Source organism: Heptranchias perlo, chromosome 28 (genome assembly GCF_035084215.1).
Source record: "Heptranchias perlo isolate sHepPer1 chromosome 28, sHepPer1.hap1, whole genome shotgun sequence".
In the NCBI taxonomy this organism is placed as follows: domain Eukaryota; kingdom Metazoa; phylum Chordata; class Chondrichthyes; order Hexanchiformes; family Hexanchidae; genus Heptranchias; species Heptranchias perlo.
In genome coordinates this window covers 4399260-4411638 of record NC_090352.1, presented here as the reverse complement: position 1 = coordinate 4411638, position 12379 = coordinate 4399260, and the positions used below count along the sequence as shown (strand labels likewise).

General features: G+C 43.3%; 1 protein-coding gene across 1 annotated transcript in view; it reads left to right on the top strand.

Annotated features, from left to right (window-relative positions):
• Positions 1–12379, top strand: part of ube2g1a (ubiquitin-conjugating enzyme E2G 1a (UBC7 homolog, yeast)) — a 95641-nt gene that overhangs the window by 71225 nt on the left and 12037 nt on the right. Inside the window, exons 3-4 of the mRNA XM_068007946.1 lie at positions 6524–6621; positions 10996–11174. Of these exons, the coding sequence (XP_067864047.1) occupies positions 6524–6621; positions 10996–11174 (277 nt within the window). The remainder of the gene's footprint in view (positions 1–6523; positions 6622–10995; positions 11175–12379) is intronic.

Here is a 12379-nt window from a genome sequence, read left to right as displayed (position 1 = left end):
TAACCAGAAACTTAACTGGACCAGCCACATAAATACTGTGGCCACAAGAGCAAGTCAGAGGCTGGGTATTCTGCAGCAAGTGACTCACTTCCTGACTCCCCAAAGCCTTTCCACCATCTACAAGGCACAAGTCAGGAGTGTGATCGAATACTCTCCACTTGCCTGGATGAGTACAGCTCCAACAACACTCAGAAGCTCAACACCATCTAGGACAAAGCAGCCCACTTGATTGGTACCCCATCCACTACCCTAAACATTCACTCCCTTCACCACCGGCACACTGGCTGCAGTGTGTACCATCTACAGGATGCACTGCAGCAACTAGCCAAGATTTCTTCGACAGCACTGCCCAAACCAGTGACCTCTACCACCTAGAGGAACAACACCTGCACGTTACCCTCAAGTCGTACACCATCCTGACTTGGAAATATATCGCCATTCCTTCATTGCTGAGTCAAAATCCTGGAACTCCCTTCCTAACAGCATTGTGGGAGAACCTTTGCCACACGGGCTGCAGAGGTTCAAGAAGGCAGCTCACTACCACCTTCTCAAGGGCAATTAGGGATGGGCAACAAATGTTGGCCTTGCCAGCGACACCCACATCCCATGAATGAATATATTTTTTTTAAAAACAGGCATTGAGAAAGTGCTGGTGAGGTGGACTGGGATGTTGTCTGCATACATGTGAATCGTGTCTTCAGATGTCACTATGGGGCAGCATTTGGATGAGCAATAGTGGGCCAATCCTTAGGGGACTCGGAGGACTGGATAGGTAAGTGGAACCAGGCAAGGGCATTCCTGCTCAGCAGGACAACAGATGAGGTGTTGGATGAGAAAGGTGTGGCCGCCATGTCAAAGGCTGGAGAGGTAGAGAAGGATTAGGGATAGTGCGTCAGTCACAGGATGTAAATTATGACCTTTGATTAGGGCTGTTTCAGTTATGTGGCAGGACTGATTGGAGAAGTTCAAACTTCTAGTTCTTGTGTCCAGAAGAACTTAGGTTAGGCACAAGTTGCTGGTCTGTCCTGCTTTTTGATGCAAATATCCTTAACTGAGCATAGTCTCATTATAGTGCAATGGAGCATTTCTTGATTTCAGTATGGCCCCCTGTGATGCAAGCAGATGATCGTAGTGTAATTCTGTGGTGGCATTATGCCATTTGTTGCATGTCAAATTTGAGCAAAATCAGTTCTGTTTGAATGTCAGTGGTACCTGCAGATTCAATGTGCTGGTGACTAAAGTATTTAGTATCTCAACACAAACTGAAGACTTGTAAATTGGGATGGTTAAAACTATTTTGTTCATCTATATATTTCCACCTTTTTTAAAAGTGGAACCAGAAAGGAATACAATGAGTTACTTGCTCATCTATTCATATTACCTACCTTGTAGGTAGCATTTAGCAACTATGCAGTATCTTGCCATGATGGCATAAATGCTGGTTCCCAACATTTAATAGGCCATTGATTGAATTAAATTGTAATCTGATTTTATAGAAGTGTTGCAAACTACCCATTTCCCAATTTGAGAGCCAGCAGGTAGCCTAGTCCTAGGCCTTTGCTGCCTTGTAATTGGGTAATTGCACCAAAAGGTCAATGCCATGTAGTGTTTGGCAGGTTGCTTGCCTCCTACCTAATGTTGGTAGGAATTTATCAAGTGTGGACTTGGAGGTGTGAATTTTTCACTAATAACCAAGTTGTAATTAGTGATGTTTTCTATGATCCATTAACAACTGCCTTACAATGTGTTCATTTTAAAATGTGATAACTTTTTTAAAGTGTAGTTTACTATGTGGAGCCAGTTGTAAGCCAGTTTGTTCCAGATGTGTTGTAAGGCATCCAATGTGACATTGGAGGTACATTGCAGGCAATCCATATGTGCACTGTAAAATTTGTTTTTGTAATGAAAATTTAAATATCCAAAAGAACTTTGAAATATTTTAGTGTAACACTGGGACCTTTTCATTTTTCTCTTTTTACCCAGTTGTAACTTAACACTTCAACCTGCATTTATATAGTGCCTTTTTTAATTTAGTAAAATGTCCTGCTTTTGACATGTGGGACAAACCTTTTTGTGGTTTTTACTTGTTTTGTACATCAAATGAGGTTCCTAATTGACTTGCACTGTGATGTGGTTGTTCATAGTTTTCTTCCTTTACCACATGCTGGGTCTGGTTGAGGTGATCCTGCAGCCTATTCTCAAATCTCAGCATACTACTGGGAAGTGCCTACTAGCTGTGGGGGGAGGTGTGATTTGTTTTGCTTCCACTCAGCATCTCCATAACCATGTGTTTGAAAATGGTAAATTGCTTGTTGCAAAATTTTGATTGCATGATTCAGCATTCCAGGGTGTTACATGTTAAGTACTTTTTTTTAGAAGACCATCAAACTACACTAGTACGTTCAATTGTCAGACCTCTTAAACTTCTAAATTGGTGTTTTGGTGGTGAGGGAAAGAGGAGGAACAGGCAATTTACTAAAATTGAGGCACCTCAATGACTGGAAATTTTTACTGCCTGTGACGACTGTAGCTTTGAAAGACCCTGCCTTAGGTGTGACAATTTAGTGTCTGCCCTCTACCTCCCACTACACCTTGACTTAGTGTCCCCTCCATCTTCTAGTGTCTTGCAATGTTAAAGGGAGGCCATTCGGCAAAACTGTGCCTGCACCAACTCTCTAAGCTATCCACCTAGTCCCATCTCTGGCCCTTTCCCATGCCTGTCTTAATTTTAGTTATCATTTTTTTCCCCCAAATAATCATCAACTTTTTGTTTCTGATGGGGCAAACAGCCAACTGCAGGTTTAGTTTTTTCCAAACTTTTTTTTTCCTGGACTTGCATTTATATAGCACCTTTCACGACCTCAGGACATCCAAAATGCTTTGCAGCCAATTAAGTACTTTTGAAGTGTGGCCACTGCTGTCGTGTAGGAAATGTGGCAGCCAACTTATGCACAACAAGGTCCCACAAACAGCAGTGTGATGTCCAGATAATCTAAGTGATATTGGTTGAGGGATAAATATTGGCTAGAACACCAGTGATTGGGGTGGGGGGGGGGTACTCCCCAGCTCTTTGAATAGTGCTGTGGGATCATTTACGTCCACCTGAGGGCAGACATTTCTCAGTTTTAACATCTCATCTGAAAGACGGCACCTCCAACAATGCTGCTGAAGTGTCAGCCTGGATTATGTGCACAAGTAATTAATCTTATAACACCAAGTTATAGTCCAACAATTTTATTTGAAAATCACAAGCTTTCGGAGGCTTTCTCCTTCGTCAGGTGAATGTGGGAATCCTTGAACGTTTCGCATTTATATTCAGAGAACAATACCTGGTGATTACAGATAATCTTTCCAACTGCCCGTTGTCAAGGCAATCAAAGTGCTCAGACAGAGGTGTTACCTACAGGACCACCGAATATACAAACGGCCAGAACACAAAACAGGGAGAGGGAGAAACATCCAAAAGGAAGAGAAAGACAGAGAATGACCCGTTGTATTAAAAACAGAGAGCTTTTATTCACTGGTGGGCCGTCCTCATGGGTGCGGAACTTGGCTATCAATTTCTGCTCGACTATTTCGCGTTGTCATGTGTCTCGAAGGCCGCCTTGGAGAACGCTTACCCGAAGATCGGTGGCTGAATGTCCTTGACTGCTGAAGTGTTCCCCGACTGGGAGGGAACCCTCCTGTCTGGCGATTGTTGTGCGGTGTCCGTTCATCCGTTTTCGCAGCGTCTGCAACGTATGAGGTAGACAACGTTGGCCGAGTCACAGGAGTATGAACCATGTACCTGGTGGGTGGTGTCCTCTCGTGTGATGGTGGTATCTGTGTCGATCTGGCATGTCTTGCAGAGGTTGCCGTGGCAGGGTTGTGTGGTGTCGTGGACGCTGTTCTCCTGAAAGCTGGGTAATTTGCTGCGAACGATGGTGTGTTGAGGTTGGGTGGCTGTTTAAAGGCGAGTAGTGGAGGCGTGGGGATGGCCTTAGCACGATGGACATCTCCACACCCGTATCCCCCACGATGACTGCATCGCTGCAACAGCCTCAGTACTCAACACCAACAACAGCCAATCTCCAGACGCCATCCTACAACTCATCCGCTTCATCCTGGATCACAATGTCTTCACCTTCGATAACCAGTTCTTTATCCAAACACACGGAACAGCCATGGGGACCAAATTCGCACCCCAATACGCCAACATTTTCATGCACAAGTTCGAGCACGACTTCTTCACTGCACAGGACCTCCAACCAACGCTATACACCACATACATAGACGACATTTTCTTTCTATGGACCCATGGCGAAGAATCACCTGAAGAGACTACACGATAACATCAAGTTCCATCCCACCATCAAGCTCACCATGGACTACTCCTCAGAATCGGTTTCTTTCTTGGACACACGAATCTCCATCAAAGACGGGCACCTCAGCACCTCACTCTACCGCAAGCCCACGGACAACCTCACGATGCTTCACTTTTCCAGCTTCCACCCTAACCACGTCAGAGGCCATCCCCTATGGACAGGCCCTACGAATACACAGGATCTGCTCAGACGAGGAGGAACGCGATGGACACCTACAGACGCTGAAAGATGCCCTCGTAAGAATGGGATATGACGTTCGACTCGTCGATCGACAGTTCCGACTGGCCACAGCGAAAAATCGCATAGACCTCCTCAGAAGACTAACACGGGACGCAACCAACAGAGTACCCTTCGTCGTCCAGTACTTCCCCGGAGCGGAGAAACTACGCCATGTTCTCCGCAGCCTTCAACATGTCATCAATGACGACGAACACCTCGCTAAGGCCATCCCCACGCCTCCACTACTCTCCTTCAAACAGCCACCTAACCTCAAACAGACCATCGTTCGCAGCAAATTACCCAGCTTTCAGGAGAACAGCGTCCACGACACCACACAACCCTGCCACGGCAACCTCTGCAAGACGTGCCAGATCATCGACAGATACCACCATCACACGAGAGGACACCACCCACCAGGTACATAGTTCATACTCCTGTGACTCGGCCAACGTTGTCTACCTCATGCGTTGCAGGAAAGGATGCCCCGGAGCATGCAGATGCTGCGACAACGGATGAACTGACACCGCGCAACAATCGCCAGACAGGAGGGTTCCCTCCCAGTCGGGGAACACTTCAGCAGTCAAGGACATTCAGCCACCGATCTTCGGGTAAGCGTTCTCCAAGGCGGCCTTCGAGACACACGACAATGCGAAATCGTCGAGCAGAAATTGATAGCCAAGTTCCGCACCCATGAGGACGGCCTCAACCAGGATCTTGGGTTCATGTCACGCTACACGTAACCCCAACGGGTCATTCTCTGTCTTTCTCTTCCTTTCGGATGTTTCTCCCTCTCCCTCTGTTTTGTGTTCTGGCCGTTTGTATATTCGGTGGTCCTCTCTGTCTGAACACTTTGCCTTGACAACGGGCAGTTGGAAAGATTATCTATAATCACCAGGTATTGTTCTCTGAATATAAATGCGAAACGTTGAAGGATTCCCACATTCCCCTGACTAAGGAGAAAGCCTCCGAAAGCTTGTGATTTTCAAATAAAATTGTTGGACTATAACCTGGTGTTGTAAGGTTCTTTACATTTGTCAACCCCAGTCCATCACCGGCATCTCCACGTCACAAGTAATTAGAGTTGAATCCACAACCTTCTGACTGAGGTAAGAGTGCTATCACTGAGCCACAGCTGGCACCCAAATTAATGCCCTCTAGTTGCTGGCTGACTGGTGGAAATTGTTTTTCCTTATTTTTATCTTATCAAAACTGCTAATTTTGAATTAGATCCTGTGATGCTTCACTAGGAGAAGGCTCCATTTTTCATTAGTCTCACCACATAACTAAAGCCATTTGTCCTTGTTATCTAAATTGCTTCCATACACTTTCCATGGGCATATCATCCTTTCTAAACAAAGACACCTAAAACTACACTATTCTAATCAGTCTAGCTATCAATGTCTCCATGTTTTCCTCATGATTCTGCTGCTTGCACTTTCTTGATCTTTCTCTGTTTCTTCCATCTCCTCCTAAATGGAGCAGAACTGTGTGCAACACTCCAACTCCTTACAAGTGGTTAGCAGGACTGCCCAGTGCGATACAGCCATATGGCTGTCAACATCTTGTCCCCCAGGCCATAGTTTCAGACACAGCAGTTTCTTTGCAGGCACAAAATCAGAGGTGCAAACCTCTTGGGTGTGGGGGGGGAGGGGGGCTAGCAAAGTTACGTGGTTTGACTACACAAGTCAGTAATGAGGTCTTTCTGTAGTGTGGAGGTGAAATTCCTCTTCCATTGCTCAAGTTAGTCTGCATGAGTACAAAACCCAACTCTTGGTTTGGGTTTGTACTTGTTCAGACAATAGCATGTGGACATTTGTTAAAATTTATCAACTGGTGGAGTTTGACCAGTTTTACCTCGCCACCACTGATTTAATCTAATACTTGTCTAGCTTGATACATTTATTTTACAGAAAAACTAACTGTTGTATCTTTATTCACAGCGAAGGCGGTGTGTTCAAAGCCCATCTCACCTTCCCCAAAGACTATCCCCTGAGGCCACCAAAGATGAAATTCATCACTGAAATCTGGCATCCAAATGGTAAGAACAAAGTCTAAAATGCCAGCAAAGCTTGGCCATAGAGTGGGGGTTTGGTGGGAGTTGAGCAGGGGAGAGAAGAGGCAGAGGGATAGTACAAACTTGCAGTTTGCCAAAATGCAAGATGTAAAGCTCCAGTAACTTTAGTATTTTGTCTGGTGAGGTGGCACATGGTGAGTTGGAGGATATGCTGTTTTATACCCTGCAATGCACGCTGTTATATAAAGGAGGAAAAATGCTCCATCCCGGCACGTAAAATTCTTGGAAACCAACAAAAATAACAAGCACAGATAGTGAAACCCACAATCCATTCGTATGCAGACATCACTTATCCCTTACTCCTCTTCAACATAAGTTACCTTATTTTTATACCACTGGCTGTATTAAAAATGAGTACTAATTGTGCAAATAGCTATTAACTCACTTACAATGAAACACCTTTTGTACTTTAAGCAATGGGCAGAAGATATTTTAGTGACCAGTTTTACATGTTCAATTCCATGCACTGGTTTTGGTCTCATTAGACTACATTGTGCTTCATTCTTTGTATTAGAGTTATGGAACACTTGATCTAGCAAGGAACGCAGCTCTATGACCACACTGGTTTAACTTCATGTTCTTCAGCTGAGCCCTGATTGGAGATTTGGTGCTTATGACTGTCCAAACTGGTTTATACTCTGGGAATAATGAGGTGCCATTATCCATGTTTCTTATACCTGCCCTGCATTCCAGCAACCACAAAGATATGGAGCCTAGGCAGACATATCCAATACAAGCCTAGGTGCAGCTGCAGTCCCAACCTCTGGGCCATCTGGTCTTGATGTCAGTGCTGGTGGGACTCTCTGCTAACACTGTCACCTAACTCCTATATTAAAAAAAAAAGTGGGGAGGGGAGGAAAGAGGAAGAAAAGAAAATATTAATTACCATAACACATTAGCACAAAGATTCATCCTTTATTTCAAATATATAAAACTATAAAATAAAAACTGAGGGTTAATTGTAATTTGAGTAGGAAAACATGTACATTTGAGGACTGATTAAATCAAATGGTAGAAGTGGGGCTAATGCCACTGCTTAAAAGTTCTGTGATGACAAGCTGAGTGCCAAATTGGGTCATAGTGCATGTACTAGTTTTCTGGTGGGAGAAGTCACCTGACCAGAATACCAGTGCAGTCGAGTGCATTTCTTAAAAGCAAGCTGAAGTGCAACTTAGTTTTTTGTCTTACGGGGTTCTCGAGAAATGCAGAATAATCCTTAAAATGTTGAAGGCTAATAAGAACTTGTTGCATCCTGAATAATATTTAGTAGCTTAGGAGTAGAAGCTGGACATTGCGCTGCCATTGATCACAGATGCTAGCTTTCCACTTGGCCATCTGGAAGCACACTTAATTTCCGTTGTTGCCAAGGAGTAGGGCTGTACACTTTTGCCTAGTAGAAAGGAAGAAAATGCTGGAAACACTTGGTCAGTCAACATTTGTGGAGAAAACTGGTGAAATGTATAAGAGGAAGTAGAATGATATAGAAATTTTTTTTTTTAAATGGTGAGAAACTATTAAATGTTGGTGTTCAGAGAGACTTGGGTGTCTATGTACAAGAAACAAAGTTAATATGCAGGTACAGCAGGCAATTAGGAAAGCAAATGGCATGTTGGCCTTTATTGCAATGGGATTGGAGTACAAGAGTAAGGAAGTCGTATTACAATTGTACAGGGCTTTAGTGAGACCTCACCTGGAGTACTGCATATAGTTTTGGTGGTCTTATCTAAGGAAGGATATATTTGCCTTTTTAGAGGCGGTGCAACAAAGGTTCACTAGATTAATTCCTGGGATGAGAGGATTGTCCTATGAGAGGTTGAGTAGAATGGGCCTATACTCGAGTTTAGAAGAATGAGGTGGGACCTCATTGAAATATAAGATTGAGAAGGCTTGACAGGGTAGATGCAGAGAGGTTGTTTCCCCTGGCTGGAGAGTCTAGAACTAGGGGGCATAGTCACAGGATATGGGGTCGGCCATTCAAGACTGAGATGGAGTTTCTTCACTCAGGGTTGTGAATCTTTGGAATTCTAGAGGGCTGTAGATGCTAAGTCCTTGAATGTATTCAAGGCTCAGATGGATGGATTTTTGGACTTTAGGGGAATCAAGGGATATGGGGATCGGGCAAGAAAGTTGATCAGCCATGATCTTATTGAATGGCGGAGCAGGCTCAAGGGGCCTTCTGGCCCACTCCTGATCCTATTTATGTTCTGGTGACCTGTAAAGTGTTTAAATGGAAAACGAGAGATGGTTAAAGGGTTGAAGAGATATTGGCATGAGACAATAGGAGGTAGTGAGTGTGTCTGGTCAATGTCTCCAGTTTCAATGTGTAAATAGTTGAGGTGGTCAGGGGTGAGGCAGGTAGAAATAGAAGCAAGAACAACTGACAGAGCGAGTCCATGCTGAATGTAGAGTTCCCTGCCAGTACAGTGTTCGGATAGTGTCCCCACGCTGAGCACCAACCTGTGTTTTTTTTTCCCCTCTTCTGGGCCCTAGAATGTTGACTGGGTGGAAAATTCAAGTAGGCCTGTACTCCTACTTTTCTGATTCCCACCAGAAATTGTCCAAAGCAAGTTGCCTTGCCTGTGCAGGTAGTAGAGAAGTTCACCCAGGATAACTGAGGCTTTGTGTTTGCTGTTTTGTTTGAACTTCTATGTTTAAAAATACTTTCTGGTGCCAGATTCACCAATCCATCTTTTGACCTACCATGGTCAGTTTTGTCCCAATTGCACTTGCCTATGGCTGATGCTGATTTTTCCAATTCAAAATCTGTCCGATTTTTTTGGTTCTTTACAATAACCAACTCAACGCTGTTTTCCAGTATTAGAATGTGATGTCTGCATAGCCATTCAGAAGGGTTATGGAAGGGCTAGTGTAACAAATGTTTTGTCTGGACAGAAATGCTTCTCCACTCTCTGGTCAATTAAGGCCTATTGAGACTGTTTCCAGTGGCACCCATGTAAAGATACGCTGTAAAGGGAAAAAGGTGGTGGTATTGGTTTGCACAACTGTTGCATTTGGCTGTTCTGCATCTTGAACCTGGGTCTGGAATGTAGTGGAGCTGAAGACTTTTTTAGATGACTGCATGCTGCCACATGGGCCTTGTTGAATGTCATCTGACCTTTTTGCAGCTATGTTGAGTGAGTACCAGGACAAGAGACACGGGGATTAGCTTCTCAGGGCACTGACACAATAATCCAATTAGCTAATGTCAAATACTGCCATTCACATGTGGCAATGGAGTTTCTGCCATTTATGGAGCAGAGACCAGTGCTTGTCTCATAGGTCTTCTGGTTCTGTATGCCTGTGTTTTTCCCTGCCCCCTACCCCCTGCTGTTGATTCTTGGTTTTTGCAGAAGTAAAAGGGGCAAGATGCTGTAACTGGCTATTTAATTGATCTTTAGAGCAGTTCTTCCTGGAGATGCTCAGGAAGATCTGTTCCGCTCCTAGGTTTAGGACACTGCTGTCAGTGTTTAACACTAGGCACATTTGATCCTTTTTTCAGTGATCCCCAAGTGAGTGGGATTGTAAGTTTTAGCTTGCCATGCTTCTGTATTGATACCTTTTTGTGCCCAGATAAGGGTGATGACTACTCCTGAATATTTGTCCCTAACTGTTTAATTAGCATGTGCAGCACTCTTATCAAAGCCTTCCTTTTAAGAATACATTGAAGATGTCCCTTTTCAAGCCTCAGGTTCTAGCTTACAATAAAAATTTGGGTTGTACAAACCTGAGCTTTTCAAATCGGCTTAGTGAGATGGGGTTGTCCTAAGGAAAGTTGCCATTCTGATATTGATTCATTGTCTTCTAGGAGAATTAACTTCACTGAGATTCCACACCCTTAACTGGTGTGGGAATAACAGCTATTTTTGCTCTAACTTGTGTCTGAAATGTTCATCACAACTTTTTTCCATAAACTTTTAATTTCTACAATTATTAAAAGGAACACTAGTTGCATATAGACAGTAGAATTTGCAGTCAACTAAGTAATAGAACAAATTTGGTCAAATAAGGAATAGCTTTCTATATGTAAATACATTTAGCCAGTATAGCAGTATCTCCTGACCCAAGATTTGGGGGATTGGGTATGGTGGTGGTCTGCAACTGCTGCAAAGCCTTTGAGCACTAATCTGACTTGGCTGCAAAGGGTTACATTTTCTGCCTTGTTTCCTGAATAGACAGTGTTGCTACTCCTAAAGTTTGTTTCATGGGAAAGTGCATTGTTGAGGTTTAATGGGCCATCGGATGGCTGTGACCCTGAATGTGCGAATCTAGTTGGCAACGGTGAAATAAGCAATATAAGATTTTGTAACTCGAGTAAAGAAACTGTCTGTTTTGTTGCAGTTGATAAGAATGGTGAAGTGTGCATCTCTATCCTTCACGAGCCTGGTGAGGATAAATATGGATATGAAAAGCCTGAGGAGCGTTGGCTGCCGATCCACACTGTGGAGACTATTCTTATTAGTGTGATTTCAATGTTGGCAGATCCAAATGGAGACTCACCGGCCAATGTGGATGCAGCGGTAAGAACTTTTGTTGGAAGTCAGAACTTTGGCTTCAACGTCATAACATTGGGGGAACTTGGTCATAAGAGGCTGAGGTTAAGAAGCAGTTTCATTTCTGTTTAAGTTTTTTGTTTTAAACCGTTCCAGCCTAAAGAATAAATCTGAGACTAATGGTACATTCAGTAACATTGGCCTCCACCATAAGTAGGAGCAGAAACAAGATTGTTTAGAGAAAGCCTGCTCAGATGTCTGGGATTAATCCTAACCAGTTGCTAAATTCTCATAACAGAGCAAATCAACTAAATAGTTAAAAATCTGGAACCAAAAATAAGGCAGGGGCATGAAAGTGAATGTTCATTTGTAACTACTTTGCATATGTTAGTGCACCTAGATGAAGTGATTTCTATTTTTGTTTGGCTGTAATTTACCAGTGTTACTATTTGAGGTTGCAATATATTTTTTCAGATCATGGGTATTGCAAAGAAATGTTTAAAAATGTTTTAAAGTAGCATCTTTCAAATGAGGTATCAGGTGGATGTTAAAGATTATATGGCACTATTCAAGGGCAGGAAGTTCTAGTGTTCAAGCCAACATATCTCCTTCAATGAATAGTATTTTTTTTAAATTAACCGATCATTTTGCTTGCCATTGTGGGACCTTGCTGTGTGCAAACTAGCTGCCACATAATATAGGAACAGGAGTATGCTGTTTTCCCATTCAATGGCCGATCTTTACCTCAACTCCCATTTACCTGCCTTTTGTTCCATGTCTCTGGACTTTCCACGATTCCACTGCTGATTTTATAGAAGACAGCATTATTGCAATTAAACAGTCAACTTCTGCACATGTAATTCAACCACCTACTTTGAGAGCTGGGAAGTGTATTGTTGCCATGCTTAAGCATTGAAGGAACCATTCTAACCAGATTGATCAGATGTTTTGTCTCAATCGAGGCAGCAATGGATCATTAATGTCCAACTGCAGCTTTAGTTAACTTCCTACACATTCATGCTTGCACTAGCTATCTGGTTAACTTTTTTTAAAAATCATTTTGCTTGCTATTGTGGGACCTTGCTGTGTGCATGGTGTCTGGGGTGCTTAGACTCCAGTCTCATCCCCACAGCTGGAAGATCAAACGTCTTGACGTTTTATGACCAAATCCTCATCTAGCATACCTGCCCATGAAAGCTATGGTTTGACTATCTTGTTCTTCCTTTATGTTC